Genomic DNA, 20,102 nt, shown 5'->3' with positions numbered 1-20,102 from the left:
CTTCTCTAAAGTTGATAAAAATGAAAAGCATGTGTTGTTAACTACAGTCTCATTTTAAAGCAAAAAGACAAACAACAGCAGGAACAGTGTTTTTTCTGCCAAAATGTAACATGCATATTCATACTGCACAGTTTTGTCACGCATCGGTGTTTACACCACAGTAATACATTGTGGTTTCTTGACTTGTCATTTACAGTTGGTGAATTTGTCACATATTTGCATGTGTCACAGGTACCATATTGCTCAATCAAAATAACAACAAAGTGACAGTGTGTGCATCTCCGATGAAGAGAGTAGGCTATTGTGCGGCATGTTTTAAGCATTCCTATTGGTTTAATAGAAATGTGATGACATGAAAGGGTTACTCCTCATCGTATAAAACCTCCCTCTAACAGCACTACGCACTGTGGCCACGAGGACTGTCTGCTTACCATAGACTTGTGCATCAAGTACTGGAGCCGAAGACGCTGCCATACTAAACCACTTTGTAACCATGAGTGAGGTAAGTGCATTGAAGACTACCCGCATTTAAAAAATACTCTTATGTTGGTAACTGATTTTCTTCCTATACGCTTCTCAAAATTTCACCCTATTGCGTCTGCACTCGTCAGCATCGAAGCGCAGATGATGGAGGCTACTTTATTAATTGTTCTGATAATGAACGGAATTGTATGAGATAATCATAATCATTCAACATTTAAATATTTGTGTACCTATTTAAGCTATAAGCTACAACTCAAATACCTCTAATATGATTAGGGTAATATTAATAGTTAGGCTATTAAATGATTGTGTTGGGGAGTGCTTAAGTTTGTTATCCTGCACACGTTGTGTAGCCTATTTATAATTGCATTTAGACTAAAGTTCTGATCGTTGATATAAATTATTTACAGATAAATTTGAGTTTTACAAATTATACATAAACGAACTTCATCTGAACTTTTATGATCCTTGTCATAACGAAGACGCACAGCCAAATACGAAAAGTAACGAGTAAAAATACATTTGATCAAAATCACTAACGATTTTAAGTTTCATTTGATGATCTTCAAATAAATTGCATTTGCATCGTTTGTAATTGCGGAGAATCACCGTGCATCACTGTAGGCAATGAGCTTGAGCCTCAAGCATTCAGCGAAACGAGCAGGTGGGCTTGAATATTTATAGCCACTGTGACTATAAGAGGCATGTTTCAGGGTCGTCAAGTCAAATTGTGTTGTCAACTCATTCCGTAAACAATATTCACATTCCACTCCTTCTAAAATGTATTTTCATGTCATGCTCAAGTCTGAGCATCAAGTGACCAAACAGTGCTCTACTAAACTTGTGATTATTATTCACGTACCATTATAATAAACATAACTGCTAAGGAATGACATATAGACTGAAAGTTTAATATTAATATAAACAGTACAGGCAAGGATATATTGACCCAGACACAAATGTCTGCCAGTCACATTCCAGTCAAGCAACTAGAGCTAACCTACCCGTTTCTAGAATGTTCTCAAGGTGTCCTTGCACTTGCTGCACTGATTGTTTGAGAAAATCACGGCACCAGCCAGAATCCTCGCTATGCAAACAGTGCACAGCCAGACTACATCATTCCAAAGACCCTGAATTATTCAAGGCATGCTGCTGACCGATAGAAATAACACATTCTGTCACTGCATAGGGTGAATGGAAATAAGTGAGGCCCCAATCCAAGACCTTATCACGGTGTCTCATTCTCTCCGAACAATGGAGCAATTTGAGATACAATTGACCCACATTCTTTGGGCTGGATCGCGCGTACAGTTGGCCTTGAATCGCACGGCACACCATTGCTGGCTGTCAGAGTCAATGGAATCCTGCAGTTGCTAGATGTTAAGCTATCACGGGCGGACAGGGGAAAGAGAGTAAGAGCGGGGGGGGGGGGGGGGGGGGAGGGAGGGAGCGTAGCAGATGGGCCCAGTCCTTGTAGTGGAGCTGTGGAGCTGTAGTTCAACCCCCCCACCCCCGTCCAACAGCTGCCCCGGAATCCTAGCACGCCACGATAAGAGGCTGCCTGCCTTGCTAGGTGGCCCAGCGGAGGAGCAGCAGGAGCTCAGTGTGTGGGTGAGGGAAGACCAGGCAACCTTTCACTGTACAACGCTGTGAATACATACAACCATTGCCAACTGCCTCAGGTCTGAATGAGGTCTTTGGCTGAAGTGTCACTTTGGTATAATCTGTCAACAGACCCTTGTCATGACACATATTGGGGTGATTTCTCGTCCCTGATCAGAAACAATGATTCTGTTTTGTACACTGGGTTTATAGTGCATGGGGTTCAGATAGTCTTATATATATATGGCCTAATGTCTTATAAATAAGACAGTAGGCCAGGGAAACCTTCTTGCCGCACAGGACGATTCGTAGCATCCTGTCTCTGTGATGGATTTATTTGGCTATAAAGACTCAGGGCAGGGCTGGGGAAAGGTGCTGGGAATGAATAATGAAAGAAAAATCGATGGCTTGCCTCCCACTGCACCCTTTACCCCCTGTCGCCGACCCACACTGTACCCTTACATCCACACAGCTACCCCCACTCCAGCCCCCACCCCTAGCTACCTGGCACCACTGCACCACCCTCCAATCCCCATCACCTATCCCCTCCACACTCTCCACCCCTTGCCTCTTCACATCCCCCCCCCCACCAGCTCCTCTGCACTCTCCACCCCCCATTACCTACCCTCATTTCATCCGCTGTGAGGCAAAGCTTCGAGCATGGTGTCACTGGTGAGAGCTCCCCAGCATCTGCAGAGTACTGTGCTCCCCAGTCATGAGGGCCTTGCATCGGCATTGACATGGAATGGCCATGTCTCCCCAAAACGACATGCAGGCACCTAGACTTGTGCCTAGTTAGTTCATTTGTCAGGCGGAGTACAAAAAGGGAGTGTAGTTGAGAGAGAGAGAGACAGAGAGAGAGAGAGAGAGAGAGAGAGAGAGAGAGAGAGAGAGAGAGAGAGAGAGAGAGAGAGAGAGAAAGAGAGGAATCAGACCTGAACAAGAGACAGAATCACATGCAATCATCGAGCGCTCTCACACTCTCCCCCCCCCTGTTTCATAAAAGCCTCGAGGATTGATTGGTCTCCCTGTCCTTAATTCACATAGTAACCGTTGGCTCCTGGGGCTTTGGAGTAACACGGCCGCTGAAAAGCAGCTCGGTAATCTTTTAAGTATTATGCAGTGTACTATTTGTCAACACATCTGTACATGCACTAAATGTGAGGGAGGGATGTGAGGGAGCATTAGACCCCAGCTCTAAACCCACATCCCCCCACATTCAAAGGGGCGTGGCCGAGATTGAAATCTGGTCTCCACAAACACAGATATTAAGCGGATTTGTTCAATACCTCTGTTGCCAGGGAGGGTTATGTAATCCTGCTCTACTGACTGATCTGCAGAGTGAGCTCTGTCCCATAAACACATGGAGATGGGGCAGACTCACTCAATAGCGTCTGCATGATAAAGTCAAGGTCGGGCTGGGTGGAGTCTCCATGCCTCAATATGGAACTTGGGGACCAGACATCCATGCGGTCTACTTTCCTGAATCTGGCATCTTTAAGTCCCTCCAGCTTTGTGCTCGGACATGATGACACATGATGTCATACATAACGGCTGCCCTGGTGCAGTGTGGGTACGATGAGAGCTAGATGATCCTGCATGTTCCCAACCCTCCCTGCTAAAGCCCCGGGCCTCCACACTAACCCTCGTTATGTGCTCCAAACCAATGTCAGCGCGTGGTTGTCGATCTTGATGAGACTGGCAGATGGATAAACTGGATAGATAGATGGGAGGAGAGCGGGAGATGGGGTGGGGGTGGAGGGGGTGGTGGGAGAGAGACAGAAATGGAGAGAAAAAGCTTGGTGTAGCCTGAAGGTTTGAAATCTGGGTGCAGCCAGCCTCGACTGATTAGCTTTCAGATCATGGTCCAGTGGTTAGGTGTTTTCCATGTGGATGGAGACACAACTGAGCTTTAGAGAAGGCTACATACAGCAACATACTTACTCACATGGAAGGGTATTTAAGTGTGAACACACACATAAACAAACAATGTAAACAGTATAGGGCGTGTTCAAACTGTGTGAATATTGTTGTGATGGGCCGTCTCTTTAGGTTTACATGAGTTGCCGTGCTATGTTTACACGAACATGGAAACACAGAAACATGGAATAAATTAATTTAATCAATTTCTGATCATTTTTCATTGTAATCTAATGATACATTACAATGAAACAGTAACAGTAATGATCTTAAATATATTCAGCGCCAGTAGTTATAATTTAGGCTATACTCTTACACAGTTATTTCATAATTGATCATCTAATTCTAGTAAAGCGTACGCCATGCTAATAAGGCTATAAATCTTCTTGAGAAATCCAGGTTGTTTTGATCCTATACCTTCCGTAGAGGATGCCCCACCTTGCTGATGCAACACCCTTTTAGAGAATATTTGATTGATTGTCCGGTCCACTGTGGTGTTGTTACCACTGCCTTTAATGTCACGGGACTTATGGCTCTGGCCCCTACCCAGCACAGCTTCCTGTTTCATCATCACAAGTGGACCAGGCCTCCTCTTCAACCTTTCTTTATACATCAATGGAAAGAGAGAGTGTGTGAAAAGGTTGCCACCAATTAGAGTAAAAAGGTCATCTTGGCTGTGAAGCAGGAGGCAGGGATGGGGATTGTCAGTTTGTGTCCTTTTAAATCCCAGTAACCGCTGATGAATTAAGAGTGAAGTGAATTAAATTCAGTTCAAAAGTGTATATCGTACAGACTTAGATGGCAACTCAGTCAGCTAAAGTACTTTTTTAGTGTGATGCTTTTTTGCCTTGACCTATTTCTGACCTTAATGAAGAGTTTTCATGTTCAGTATTCCCTGGATGGTTGCTTTAATCTCACATGTCTATGTCCATCAAATTCAAAATTACACTTAACAAATAACTAAAACATATTGGAAGCAAATCCCTTCCCCTTGCTCGCGGCCCTCAATTATTCATGTAATGCCCTTACATAATACATAACAAACTTACGTTTGTTTACATTTTTAGCAACATTCCACTTGTGACACAAGTTTGACATCAGAATCATTTTGAGACAGTGGGGGAATCATACCTCACTCGGACTCTAATCACCCCACACAATGAGCAGAGATTACACTCAGATAAACTGTAATCCATCTAAATTGTTAGTACGCTGTGATTCCAGCACTCAGGTTGACCTGACCCACTGCTCTAATCCTGGCTGCTGGCTGTGTTTAGAGAGAACATGGCAAACATCAGCGAATATCTAGTGTGTGTGTGTGTGTGTGTCTCTGTGTATGTGTGTCTCTGTGTGTGTGTGTGTCTGTGGAGAGAAGTGTCGCAGAGACTTGAGGACATGAGGAGGTGAACTCACCTTGAAGGTTGAGGTTTTCAAAATTCCAAAGAGAGAATGGGTTTACCCTGATGCTGCTGTTCCAGCAGTCATTAAGGGATTTAGTCCAACACCCCCGAACTTAGAGCCGAGGACAGTTCTCGGTTGATTCACATGCACTGTATTTAAAAAGAACAGTCGTTCATGTTTATACTGATTTTGGATGCTACTGCACAGGATTGTGGATGCGGAAGAGTGGGCACATACTGTGCTTTGCATAGCCCTCCAGTCCTGTTTGAGTGACAGGCCTCACTCATGGCCAGGCTGAGTGAACTGATTACTCATTCTGACAGAGACGCAGTAGATAGTAGCCGTGTCTTGTAAGTTGTGCTGAATGCCCTGGAGTCAGCCTAATGACTGGTAATGTTTTATGAGGAAACCATGCTGCTGTGTCATTAGTTTTGCTCGGATTATTCCAGCAGGGAGAGAAACTGCTACTTCCTCCTTCTGTTATGAACAGAGATTAAGGTTAGAAGGAGAGAGCGAGGTTCTTCCTAGCTTTCAACAGATCACGTGTTGAAGTATCCCTGTCTAAAAATGTCGGTTGGTTCCTTTAGACCAATTACATTTGGAATTAATTTAATACCTAAAAGAAGAAATCTGCAGAAGAAATCATTTTTATGATCTGAATGTGTAACTTTGAGTTACAGTTGAGGGAGACTGACTAACTCAACAAAACAGCATCTCTTCTTGCATAGTGTTACAACATCTCTGGGGCAAGCGCTGGGGCAAAATGCCCCTATTGACTTTTAAACCGCTACAAACAAACAGGGAAACGCAATGTCCGAGCAAATCAGAGAAGTTAGCTAAAACCACAATCGCTTAATCGCCGTCACGTGCTTTACTTGGAACAGACCCACCCCTACGGTCAACACCATCAAGGTCATCCTTAACTTTATTCAATTCGCGGGCAGAACTGACCCCAAAGCTTTTAAAAATAGTGGCCATGTCAGCTTCAGTTCATAGATGGATGGAGAAATCAAGCCAACTTGAGCACCCCAAGTCTGCCCTGCAACACTAACGCACGTACGCATGAGAAGAAGACCTCTGCATGGCATCACTCTAAACTTGGCTTCAAGTCTTTGCTGAGCATGCAGCAATGTCAAGGTGAATGGTCATTCGACAGAATTCCAGCGGCTATCAGTTTAAGTAATAATTTCGGGATGCGCTCGTAACGAATTTTCACCACGGGGCCCCCTTGCCAAACGTGAAACCGCTGAGGCGGAAGTAACACATTAAAAAGAATTACGGTTTGGTCTGAGGCAGCTAATGTGTTGGCGACAGACGAGGGACTTGGCTCGGTCTCCAGCGGAGGAATAATGATGGAGGACCGGCGCAGCTCAACGTCCTGCCTGGAAAGCGTTCATCAGAGGGAGCCCATCCCGAGTGGGTCGAGTGGGGTGTGTCAGGGAGCTGATGTCTGGCTGGAGCACCTGTGCATGTGGATGGATGTCAACACTCCCCTGACCTGGGAGAGGGGGGGGGGGACTCTTTGGTTAATGAATGGAAGATGTCAACAGTCAGTCATTCCAACATTCGATTTTTCCCTTTGTTTCACCAATTAGTAGATTTACGGCCCGTCCTTGACTTTGATCCATGACTGCAAACTGCGGACACGCTGACAATTAGTAGACGATGGCTGTCGTCGAAGCGCCGAATGAGAATTTGATTGATCTTGGCTGCTTCCCGTGTCCACGCATCTCAAAACGTTCCGTTTTCCCAGTTTCCTGGATGCACCCGTCCTGACGTCTTCATCCATGCCGGTGGCCCCCCCCTTCGCTTCCTCCCCCTGCCGCCTCTCTCTCTCTCCTCAGCCGTGTCTGACCCACACTTGTCACTCCCGGCTTCCGGCCCTCTCCCGGGCTTCGGGGGGTCTCTCTCGCCGCCGAGGAGGTGGGACGGCGTTGGGTTGAGACTTGGGTCTGTGGCCTACTTCCTCGACTCCTCGTTAAATAGTTAATAGACAGTGAGTGCAGCACGGGGCTCCTCTGGAGAGCCCAAGCTGCCAGAGGAACCCAAAATAGACCAACAAACGGCCGGGGGGAGAAAGATCATTTATTTATTTGATTAATTCCCCCCCCCCCCAACCCCCACTGCTGTGCCACACTTTCATCACTGCAAGATGTGAGTGCGTTGTATAAGAGCTGACATAGGTTAATCTGACATGTTGGCATCCAACAGGAAGCGATACTCGCTGTATAAATGTCCTCGGTTCCATGGAGACCATTCAAACGCATGCTGCAGGAAGTTCCCCCTCGGCAAGCTTGATGTAGCAGCATCCTGGATGTCGGTTGGCAGCAGTCGGGGGTCAGCTAAGACAGGCTGGCATCACTTTGGGTGGCGGGTGCCAGGAGGGGTTGTGGAGTCAGACCTCTTGCAGGCGTCAGGTTAAGCGCAGTGCGCAGTGGCTCGAGCCAAGCTCTGCAGGCAGGGCTGGATTGAACAAGCCCAAAGGGAAAGTGCTCATTGGTTTACCCCTTACGGGGGGCAGGGGCAGGTGCATAACAGAGGCTGAAGTCCTAGGACTGTGTGTGCGTGTGCGTTCAGTGCGGTGTGTAATATACGGCTGCTCATCCATTTATGTATGGAGCTGGTAATGGCAGAGTGCTATCAGACAGGAGTTCTTGTTCCACCCGTTTCTTTCGGAGTGTGATTTATTTAATGAATAATTAACATACGTATTAAGATACCATGCTTATTTAATGGATCTGAGGAAACCGGAGGAGAAAATGATTGATGCTCCGCTCTCTATTGTTGATCCAAACCACGAGCCTTCCAGAGCTGTTGAGTAGAGAGCCTTCACTTAACGTTAACTGTAACAACCCCAGACAGCTCATCCTTATAATCGTTATTACTATCATTATCATCATCATTGTTCATTAGTCAAGCTCTCCGACCGACCGCAGCATATGGGACTGGGAGCAGGCCAGCATCTTGTCCTCTCCTCGGGGACCATGGCAAGCGGAGCCTCGGTCGACGCTGTGTTCACGTCCGGACTGAGACTGGCGCAGGGCGTCGTTACCTCCAGGAGTTAGACGGAGCCCACTCCTACCTCGACCGGTGTCGCTGTGGACGGTCAGCGAACAGCCTGCGTTTGACCGTGCCTGCTGTTACCCCACGCCCTCTTTTTCTTAACAAGACGCTTGTGGTCATGTTCATGTCGACTAGTGGCCCAGGAGAAGACAAAATGTTGTTGTTCTGGTTTTGGTTTGTGTCTTTTGCGCCCTGTCAGCAGAGTCCTTGGACGCGTGTCTTCCTGGCGTGGTCGCTGTGGTTGCGACAGAACGTTCTGACAGTTTGTCAGAGTGGTGTTCCAGATTGATAGCCTCCCACCATAGGGGAATGCAAGCCATCTCCGCGGGTGTTCGTGAGGTCAGGGTCCGGCGAACCCCAGATCTCATCTGTGACTCAGGGTCAGCGATGACTCAGCAACCCCAAGCACATTTAAGGTGTTTCACTTTCCCCCTCTATTCTACTCACAAACATTTCAAAGACTGATGCTGAATATGACTCGAGCTGAGATGTGCAAAACCTCTCCCGAAGCGGTTTCGGTGAAAATCATGCAAAACTTTGTAGGAAAAAGAAAACATTCAGCTATATTAGATTGTAATCTCTAAACGGTGTGGACATTTTGCTTATCTGGCAGTTTGTTTAGCGGTTATTCACCCTCACGTCGTTCAAAACCACCATAGGAGGTTGTTGGGACTTGTGTCAGTGACTTAGGCTCTACCTGTCATGTAGCTCCCTGTCCGTGAGGAGAGAGGAGTTGAGGTCAAGATAACGGTGAGAGTGAGAGAAAGCAAAGGAGAGAGAGAGACAGAGACAGAGACAGAGAGAGAGACAGAGAGAGAGACAGAGAGAGAGACAGAGAGAGAGAGGTAGAGAGAAAGAGAGAAGGGTAGAGAGAGAGAGAGGTAGAGGGAGAGAGAGAGAGAGAGAGATATAGAGAGATAGGGGTTCACATGTACAGGAAAGAGGCGTGATGGCACTTGAGCATACCAGCATGTAACCGCCACGAGTCACGAGTCAGCCCTCCGGGTAAACAGTCTCTCTGACTGGGCATGGGTGCCTGCTCCCACGCGGACATATGCAATCGAAACCCAGATGGATGGCAGCCCGATTCTATCGGTGTTCGGCAGCCTGCTTCCTATTTACAGGAGTCTCACAGGTTTTCAGTCAGAGAGAAGTCCGTCTGTTTCCCCAAAGGCTTTGTGTGCACTCATCAGTGGGTGATCGGATCTTTATTTAGGTCTGGCATGAGTGGGACTCGCACGAGCACACTCGCTCACACATGCACACTCACACGCGCGCACCCACACCGGTCACACGCAAGCCTCACAAAATGAGCGTTCAAACATTGTGAGCCATCTGTTTTGGCATCTCTCGCTGGCCCACTTAGAGTCAAGCTTTCCTTGGCCTGTGCTTCTGGCCCGACCAAGCCGAACCAAGCTGAGCTGAGCCGAGCCAGCCACTGCAGACCTTGAAGACTAGGGGACCTGTTATCTCCAGCTGTAGACACTTTGAAGACTGCCTATTTCACGAGTTTAAAGACCACATGAACAACTGGATATATTTGGCTTTACTTGAAGAACAAAGATGAATGAATGGAGGGAGTGAGTGAGGGACAGAGATCCAGGCGGAAGGCTCCGGATTTGGTTGATGAGTTCTCGGGTGTTGACTGGCCCTCTCAGAGCTCGGGCGATCCCTCCCCCTCGAGGTGCCTGGATAGCAGAAGGACAAGAGAGGTTGGGAGGGGATGGGATTTCAAGGTTGAGACAAGTGAGTGGCTGGTGCGGCAAGGTAGTATTGACATTCAGTTACTGACTAGCCTGAGCTGTCTGGTGGATTGGCTGACGAGCGTCAGGCCCTTGTCATCGACATGGAAATCAGTTGCGTGGACGAGGTTGCAGATGGGAGTTTGTGGTATGGTCCATCCCCAACCTCAGTTCATTCAAACTCCCAGTAACACTCGCGCTCCCATGTGTCATCGTCACCATAGTAACTACTACGTTGGTGTGCTTATGGGGTTTCAACGGAATGGGACGGGACAGTCGATGAGACTGCGTGGCCTCATGTTTGGAATCGTGAATTATAAACGGGCGTGCGCTGCAGAAGCTCCACGCTCGGCGCTCACCTTCCCCGTGGAGATGGGAGATCTGCTATAACAAGGCACGAGAGTTCTGGAAGACGGAGGGAGAGAATGGAGGAGAGGATGAAGGCGAGTGAGTGGCAAAGAGCTGTGCTATTAAAAATGAAAAGGGTGGGAAGCGCATGGGAGAGCATGGGGAGTTTGTGTGTGAGTCTGTGTCTGTGTGTGTGTGTGTGTCTGTGTGTGTGTGTGTTGGACCAGGTGTGTGCAGGAGGTTCTTCTCTCTCTAGGGCCAGTTCACATTGTGTCCCTCTTCCCCCTGGCATACATATTCATTCAGTCCTTCACACGAGACAAAATGTGCTAATCACATGCATCTCTTAGAGCAGATTGGCACAGTATCTTAACTTGTGCTGGTGTTGAACCCTTGTCAGGCATACTCTTTAGTGTTCACATCTATGCTTTGGCAATAATGTCAAAGACGTTCGCTTCTATTACCTTCACTAAGTCGTTTCCAATACTGTATGTGGTGCTCGGTAGCATTTAGCAAACAATAGATCAATTGCTTTCCATATGTTTCAACACTAAGCAACAAAGGACATACACCTTGCAAAGGCTAAGGCTGCCAGTATGTCATGTCATATTATTTCATTGTCAGACCAACAATACTGCTCCTTCGAGAGAACAAGTTCCAACACAGAGACAAAGGACCAAAGATCCCAACAGACCTTCTTGTCATTTTAATCAAGATTGTTTATGGTCTCCCACAGCTCCTGTGTGAGGAAGAGAGGAAATATGAAAGCGAAAGACCCTGGAGAACAGGGGATGAGGGGATGCGTGGTCTATTTGTTCTCTGTACTCTGACGCAGGTTCAGCTAACAGATCCGAGTGAATTGCCAATGTGGCTCCACTTACCTGAAACTCACCATAGCAACCGATTCCTACGGAACAGCAGCCAAGGTTGCCACGAGGAGGGCGGTCGATATGGGTTTCCTAGTGAGTGTTTGAATCATAAGGACAGCCATACATCTCGGGTAGATGTCTCTTGAATAGCCACTGAGAGAGCTTTTCATGTGAACGTTGTGCCAGGCCTCAGCCAACAAACGTAAGAGTCAGACAGGCTGAGACAATTGCCTCATTTGAAATTCACTCATGGTTTCTAAAACCTCATATGAATTTGTATGCAAATGCCCTCTTTTTCTTTGCACGTTTATTAAGGGCTGAAAAACAAAGATAGAGCTGAAAGAGGAGAGATAAAAGCCAAACTGGAGGAGGAGAAGGGGGAGGAATAATGTGGGGGGAAATGTGCCAGTGTATTGAGAGTAATCTTCCTGCATATCCTGACCAGAGAGCCGTTATGTAAGCTTCCACCGTATCTAGGCAGAGAGAGGGATCACAGAGCGACAGAGGGAGAGAGAGAAACTGAGAGAGATTGAGCCAAAGTGGGAGGAGAGGAAGGAGGGAGTGCAGAGGCAGGGGACGCGTTCCATAAGCTCCTTCGACTTCATGTGTGAATTATCTCTCAAAGTGATGAAGGACGCGTCCCCTCTGTGAAAGCCTCCCTCATCACAGCCCTTCCAGGCGCATCAGCTGGCCTTTGAGTGCGCCCGGGAGCCAACAAACGGCACACTTGTCCATCATGAATGACTCGGAGCAACAACATGAGGATCAGTCCAGATTAGACAGGGACGCTGCTTCTGATACTGCTTGCGTTTCTGCTTTTTCACTGGCCCTTCAGTCGATGTGTCTGAGAAAAGTGCAGGGCCAGACTGTGGTGTCTGCCAGGGAAGGGTTGTCGGGGCTGGGCAATGGCACGGGAGACTGTAAAAGTTCATTTCATGGGTGTAATGTGGGCTGATGCAGAAGGGGGTTTTCTGCCTTTGAACTTAGATTAGCTGCTCTGCTTCCTTCCCAGGTCTGATGCCATAGCTCTGTGTACTCAGGGAAGGAGGGAGACACAGAGAGAGAGGGAGGGAGGGAGACACAGAGAGAGAGGGAGGGAGGGAGACACAGAGAGAGAGGGAGGGAGGGAAACACAGAGAGAGAGGGAGGGAGGGAAACACAGAGAGAGAGGGAGGGAAACACAGAGAGAGAGGGAGGGAGGGAGACACAGAGAGAGAGGGAGGGAGGGAGACACAGAGAGAGAGGGAGGGAGGGAAACACAGAGAGAGAGGGAGGGAGGGAAACACAGAGAGAGAGGGAGGGAGGGAGACACAGAGAGAGAGGGAGGGAGGTAGACACAGAGAGGGAGGGAGGTAGACACAGAGAGAGAGGGAGGGAGGGAAACACAGAGAGAGAGGGAGGGAGGGAGACACAGAGAGAGAGGGAGGGAGGTAGACACAGAGAGAGAGGGAAGGAGGTAGACACAGAGAGAGAGGGAGGGAGGTAGACACAGAGAGAGAGGGAGGGAGGTAGACACAGAGAGAGAGGGAGGGAGACACAGAGAGGGAGGGAGGGAGGTAGACACAGAGAGAGAGGGAGGGAGGTAGACACAGAGAGAGAGGGAGGGAGGTAGACACAGAGAGAGAGGGAGGGAGGTAGACACAGAGAGAGAGGGAGGGAGGTAGAGAGAGAGATAGGAATGGGTCGAGAGGGAAAGCGAACGAGAAGTAGAATAAGGTTAGAGGAAAGGAGCGTGGAAGTGGAAGAAAGAAAGTTAAGGAGAAAGGTTGAGCGGAAAAATCCAGAAAGGAGGTCGATAGCCTTCTAGAATGGCTTTCCTTTCCATTACTGTAGTTACAGTAAAGCCAAGTAAGACATCAACCTTTCTCTCACTCTGTGCAGAAAACCATAGTCATCTTATGATTGATAGTCAGATGAAGCTTTAATATCTCCTCAGCAATAATTCTCATATGATTTGTGGCCATTTTCCAACTGGCCTCTACCCCATCCCCCTCCCCCACCCCCTCCCCCCTGTTCTCCCTCCCCCCCCTCCCCCAAGTGGTGGGGTGAGGTGTGAGTTTAGCGTCACTCTGATTCCTGCCGAGGAGAACACAATGCAGACAAATGAGGCCCATCATGGACGCCAGCACCCCAGTGTCAATGACTCCTTTTGGTTTTTACGCTGAAACAGAGAAACAGATGGCCATAATAACACAGAGGAAATGGAGGATGCCCCCCCCACCCCCCCCACCCCCCCACCCCTTATTTTTTTGGGGGGGTAGGAGGGTTTGTTTTGTTGTCCTCTCCTCAGCTGCCCAGCATCAAAGCTGAACCGCTGTGTTTGAAATTCATTGAAAGCGCCGGATTAATAATTCAGGGTGGAGAGGATGCTGCATGGTGGGGCTTCTATGCTGGGCTCAGCTGCTTCACTCACACCGTGAGGAACACACTGTAGTTTAAACACACACATACTACACACACACACATACATACATACATACATACATACATATCGAGGTTCGGGCCAGAGATTCCATCAGAGAACAGATTTCCAATAGCAGTAATGGCTTTAAACCTGCATTCTGGATCAGGGCACACCCCCTGCCCCCTCTTCCCTGTTTTGTCGCCAGGTCAAACGGTTGGGATTTAAGGAACTGCATACAGACACAGAAGGTTTTCCTATGAAGTGTGTTATATCTGTTTTGGTCTAATTGGAGGTATATTGATGTCAGTCTCTCTCTCTCTCTCTCTCTCTCTCTCTCTCTCTCTCTCTCTCTCTCTCTCTCTCTCTCTCTCTCTCTCTCTCTTCCAGAGACAAGGATCCGGAGCCATGACTGGCAACAGCAAAGCTTCTGCTGGACAGGGTAGGTGTCCACACAGACAGAAGGTTCGCAGGCCAAAGTACCGCAGAGCTAGAAATGCAGTACTCGATATACAGAATACAATGTGCATGCATATCATTTGTTAGGAATAGGCCTCCCTTGTGTTTTATCAAAGGTAAGATGCCACAGTGATTATGACTACACTCCATCAAACATTCTAGTCAGGAATTCACATAAAGACCTACTTTCTAAACTGGGGCACGGTATTGTTGTCATGATAATGTGCTTCAAATCCCCCGAGTTATAGATGGAAGAAATTAGGCTTGCTACCCTTTGATATTCCAAAGTGGCAGTGTAGAATTCAGCTAAAGAGAACATGAGCAGAGGAAAATTCAAATTACAGGTCCCTGCTTCAAGTGAAACAAGTAATTTACTTTTTCAATCATCCTTCCAACCTAGATATGTTAGATATGGTTCATTCTGACATATCTCTTTGTAGTGCCAGCATAGAATTGAAATTCAGAATGTCAGCTGCTACAGCACGCTGTGCTAAATTCCAATCATTCAGTTCGCTTTTTCGTGACTCATTGGTACATACTATTCACCCTCTATCCCAAGAATACATGAACTCTTGCACATTATTTGTAGACACTTTTGAAACCTATTCATCAAATTGGAACATTCCTTCTAGTTTATACTATTCAATGGAACCAATTAAGGATTCTTGAACTCTTCTTTCCCCCCCGAGTGAGTGTAGAGGGTCATGACAGCCTTCAGTTAATCTAGTCTGCCCTCTAAATCAAACTGGCAACCTGGGAGCTGTCCCTCCCCTCTGAGTCCACTGATAACCCTGTTGAGATTCTGTGGTCAAATGGATTTCTGTCTCAATTGGCTCGATGATGAGGTACATTGTCGTTCATCCTAATCCCAGGGGAAATGCCTTCCAAAAGTGCGGGGGATCATAGTCTTTTTAATTGAATTTGATTTTTACAAAAAAAAATATAGCCTACATGATGATACTGGACCACTGTCATTGTCATATTACAGTGCCTCAACTGAAGTGATTTCCTACATTTTAATGAATGGGTCAACTAGTATTCCATACTGCACCAGATTCATAATCCAAGGTGGTTAACTTTTGGTCACCTTCACTGTTACTTACACAGTACCACATTTATGAAATCTATTTGTCTTTGTTCCAAATTAATTTGATATTTAAACCAGGTTTGCAAAAACTCAAATTGCACAGACAGTGTGGATATATCATCCTCCATCTTCTGCTTGCTTTTAACAAGATTCTTCTGACCTTCATCCGTCATTGTCCCTTTGTCTCCGAGCAACATAAATCTACGAGACATCTTTAGAGTTTGACCTTTTATAACATTCAACCAAAGGAACAAATCCTTCATAAAATAATACATTAATTGCATTAATCGTCACCAAGACAACAACTATATCATGTTCTTTACATGTATATTTACAGGCACATGAGAGCAAACACCACATATCACATCATATTTGTAACGTGTCCGTAAGAGATGGGTGCCTGTATGGATGTGTCCTAAGAAGGGGTAGATGGAGGGTGGGGTGTGGGTAGTACTTTGTTTGATTAACGAAACATAACCATGAGAGCCATTCTTTCTAGCCATCACTAAGTAAAGCACACAATCACTCAGCAAAGACCAGTGACTGCAATCTCTGGATTAGTTAGCCCAAGGTGACACGAGAGATCCAGAACTGGCCCCCCGTGCGTTTTTTGTCAGCAGGGGGGGGGGGGGGAATCTCCATAGATCCTGTGGGTACTGCAATCATAAACTGTATATCTCTTTTCCTCGTAAAACTCTTGCGTCCAAAGGGCGCCAAGGTCGCCAAGAAACCCCATCAAAACGTACGTCGCACATCCTGCTGTTACTATTGCCTGTGTTGTTATGTGGACCTGCACCAATGGCATTACTGAAACCTTCAGCACAACTGCATGTGTGATGTTTGGGGGGAAAAAAGGAGGCAGCCTGGTGGTGTGAACCACACCACAGATGCATGTGAACGGGGCTCTGACGTGTAGGATGGCATCTCCCTCGCCTCTCCAAATCAGCAGGGAATCAAAGTCACATCACAGAAATTGGACTCCTACTATTGCTTGTTAGGTCCCTCACGGCCGCTTCACGGATCCAATTCTAGGCGCTCGCCTCTGATATTTCACCAATCAGCCTGGACTCGCTTGCTTATTCACCGAACACTTATCTCTCTCTCTGGATGCTCGACCACTCGACCCTCAATTTCTTTGCTTACATTTTGTTATGTTATGAATGGCTGTTATGAATGGCTTTGTGTTAATGAGGCAGGTAAGCTCTCCTGTGGAATCACACCCACAAGGAGAATATGCCTCCGTGAACTGGACATCCCCCCTTTGATTCCTACCTCACCTTATATCAGATGACGAGTCAGACAGTGAAATCCTCGGTATACAGAGATGATGGCATGTATATTTATGAGAGATCGGTTGAGGCAAGGCTTCTCTCGTATTGGACGGTTTTATGTATCGCGTGAAAGCCTCTTGTCATACAAAGGCTTTGAGAAGCGCTGCTTCTTAAAAGTAATCTGTCGAATTTGATTCCAATCTTTTTCACCTCTGTAGACCTATGGCGATTAGCAGAAGACTAAAGGCCTGGGATATCATCTCAAAGAGAATGGCCGGGCAGAACCTGCTTAAGGCTCACTATTTGGAGAGATGCCACCCACTCATTCAGAGTTGATCTGAAATCTCCTTTTTAGCCCAGATCTAATCCTGACAAGGTTTCCCATATTCTGGGAGACAGTGGCTTGAACAGTCCTTTCACCCCCCAGTCATACTGACAGTCAGAAAAACTAGACAGATACATCAGTAGAATTGCTGACTATGGTAAGGATTGGGGTGGTGGTGGGGGGTGGAAGTGTACTACCAGGGACCTTATCCCCAGGTGTTGGCCTGTAGGTAATGCCGATCGTGTCTCCTCTGTTTCTCACTGCTTCCCTTTCCTTCCAGACGAGAAGAAGGAAGTCCCAGCCGAGGACTTTGACATCGACATGAAGGCCCCGGAGACAGAGAAGGCTGCCGTTGCCATCCAATCACAATTCAGGAAGTTCCAGAAGAAGAAGCAGGATGTGAAGTCCTAGAGTGGGCGGGGCAAGGCGGGGCCAGACAGTCCCGTTAGCCCCTGGCTGGAGCGCACCAGTTAGGGGCTTGGTTTTGCATGTCAAATGAAACTGCACCGTCATGGACTCAACTGAGGGGTTGGGGAGGGGAGGGAAAGGAGGGCTGGGTGTTGAAGTGTCGAGGGAGGGTGTGTGTGTGTGGTGGTGGGGGGGGGGGTGGTTAGGGGTACACTGATACTGTATCTTTGTGAAATTCTATGTGTAACGTATGACTTGATTGCTGTATCCATAGATCATGTTTGTGCTCTGAACACATCCTGATCTTTCCTATGATTTTGCTATTTCAGTTTTGTATTGATTATTGTAATTCTTCTCTCTCTCTATTATACAGTTGCTGTAGCAGCCAAACCCTTAGTGGTCCATTCATTATATATTATTCAATGTAATATACTTTGAATTGTAATAAGCTTGATGAGTAATTGGGCTCATCAAACAATTGAGATGACACAATGGTTTATTTCACCCTGAGGCAGAAAATGTAGCCAAATATATAGTTCCGATTGATCATCATATTCAGGACATGATCGTCCATTGGCATTTGTTTCAGACGGGCCTCGTAAATCTAAAGAATCCTTCTTCCAGGGAGGGTTGCTAATGGCGTCTCTCCCTCGGTGAAAACGATCCCAGGCATTACCGCTTGTCTGCTTGATTTCCTCACTGTGCCCTGTGCTCACACCCCTGTATGACTGATGCATTTACAATTGAATCAATGGGTCAAATTTGCTTTCCGACCTCTTTTTCTGTGACAGAGCTAAATCTAGGGCTTACATCATTATTCATGTCGGAATTGTAGATCTATTTCCCTCAAACATTGATGTTTGTTTGCCTTTATTTTGTATTTTTTTGACACTGAATTTAGTTTTTGGATCGTGTGTTTTTATTGATAGATATTGTGCTTGTGGTTCATTCCCTTTTGTTTCTCATCAAGGCATTGTTTGACCCAAATATGTGAGAATAAAATCAGCCATAATTTGGTAGATGGGAAAAATATATATAAATATGTATATGTATATATATATATCGCCTACTTAATAAATATTGTAAAGAGGGAAAGATGCAGTCAAACTTTTTTTCTTTACATCATGGATTGTCATATTTTATTTTAGAATAACATAACATTTAGTTGAAAATAACTAACATAAAATGATTGAAAGTGAGTACACTTGTAACATGCTTATTTTCAGGATCATTACACAGTTTAACAGGCTTATTGGATTACACAAATTGATATTTTACCCTGAGCCTGCAATGAACCTTGAACTTAAATGCACCAATTGATCTTTGTGATTTACTGGATGGCTTTGAGCCTATAACGAAGCAGTCCACTCAACATTTTAAACTCTCTGCACAGAGAAGCTGAACAATAGGGCCCAGTTCCTCAGACCTGGATGTAAAATAGAACCCAGTCCCTGAAGCTATGCAGGCAAGGAACAAGAGAGTGCAAATTCACAAAGGCAGCACAATAGTTACGACGCTCTTGAAGAAACAGACATCCGAATCGACCAACATCTGCAACCGGGTTGTTTGCAGGAACCAGCAGTGCGACAGAGTTAACTGTAAGGTAGCTAGGCTGTAGCCAGTCAGTCTGGGGAAGAAGAAAATCAAACATTTTCCAGGAAAAGTGAAGCGTGGCCCTATCCTGCAGACGGCTTGGTCTGAAGGACCAGGATCGGAGCCTCAGGTGCGGCTCTATTTCACGGGTCGATAACCTGCTGACACGAGCGGCCAGCGGAGGCAGCGCTGAGCCCTGTAATTCATTTCTCCCAGATTAGAGTCAGCCCGGGGGACACGTGCACCAAAGCCGGGGTGAAAGAGCGAGTGAGGCTAAAGTGTAAGCCGTCTCCGCAAGCGTTCATGTCCAAGTGCTGGTGTGCTGGGGTCACGACCCCTGGGGGCCTCGTCCTTTCATACGTTGGAGGGAGGGCGTGTCGAAACATGAGTACCTGTTGTATAAAAAGAAAATGAGGACTGGAAGAAAAAGCAGCTGTTTCCCTCACCAGCCTCTATCTTTCATAGTTCATGCCAGTGATAATTACTTTTTTACCTTCAACATTTATGAGTCAGTGGATTAGAAAATGAACCATGAAACAAGGATTTGACCAAGAAGCAGTCCGTGTTGAAAGCCCCTTGTGAAGAGTAGAGCCAGAAGCTTGGACATCTTAGATCTGTAACTTTTAGGTCAAATACGTAAAGATTACATCCCAGTTGAAGCCGAGGTTGAAATTGATGAAATCCAGATTATGATGGAACAGATTACAACTGCAAGGATACCCCAGGGGCTTGACACTGAGTTTGTCAGCATGTCAATCTGGGATCTCTGCACCCTTGAGTGTTATTCGTGGATAATCCTGTGACTCTTTGTTCCTCAACGCTATCCTAATCCAACGCCAATGTCACCAAATGTCAACACTTTGGAAGATGAGTTTTTGCAAAGGACAGGTTTAGGTCTTCTAGGCAATCTTTAATCTCCGGGTGACTCAAATGTATTACAAAGAGCGAATAGAATGCATGTCAGAAACAGACTTTTCAGGACTCAAACGGCTGTGTATGTAGGTGTTCTCCCCCTTCACTTTTGTATTGTTGGAAGAGGAATGTATTACAGTGAGGTTTACAGGGCTTGGAAACATGAGCCTTCCGCTGAGTAATCTGTCCACCAGTGTGTCTGTTCAGGAGAGTGTTGG

The 20,102-nt window shown here is 46.5% G+C and overlaps 1 protein-coding gene across 2 annotated transcripts; it reads left to right on the top strand.

Moving 5' to 3' along the window:
- Positions 1–412: 412 nt before the first annotated feature.
- On the top strand, positions 413–17,493 carry pcp4a (Purkinje cell protein 4a). Of its 2 annotated transcripts, XM_084698520.1 has the most exons (4): positions 414–502; positions 14,220–14,271; positions 16,085–16,117; positions 17,252–17,493. In XM_084698520.1, the coding sequence occupies exons 1-4, from the start codon at positions 494–496 to the stop codon at positions 17,380–17,382; spliced, it is 225 nt and encodes a 74-aa protein (XP_084554646.1). In that variant the 5' UTR covers positions 414–493; the 3' UTR covers positions 17,383–17,493. The 2 variants fall into 2 exon arrangements, with proteins under 2 accessions (XP_084554647.1, XP_084554646.1); XM_084698521.1 differs by lacking the exon at positions 16,085–16,117 and having other exon boundaries at positions 413–502.
- Positions 17,494–20,102: the final 2,609 nt, after the last annotated feature.

The sequence above is a fragment of the Hypomesus nipponensis genome, chromosome 5 (assembly GCF_054491055.1).
Source record: "Hypomesus nipponensis isolate SF chromosome 5, ASM5449105v1, whole genome shotgun sequence".
NCBI lineage: Eukaryota > Metazoa > Chordata > Actinopteri > Osmeriformes > Osmeridae > Hypomesus > Hypomesus nipponensis.
This window is presented reverse-complemented; position numbering and strand designations above follow the sequence as displayed.

Bases quoted from the DNA above. Each gene is read 5' to 3' on its own strand.
- pcp4a (XM_084698520.1), top strand. The intron at 14,272-16,084 runs GTAGGTGTCCAC...TTGCGTCCAAAG, and splicing joins CAAAGCTTCTGCTGGACAGG to GGCGCCAAGGTCGCCAAGAA. The intron at 16,118-17,251 runs GTACGTCGCACA...CTTTCCTTCCAG, and splicing joins CCAAGAAACCCCATCAAAAC to ACGAGAAGAAGGAAGTCCCA.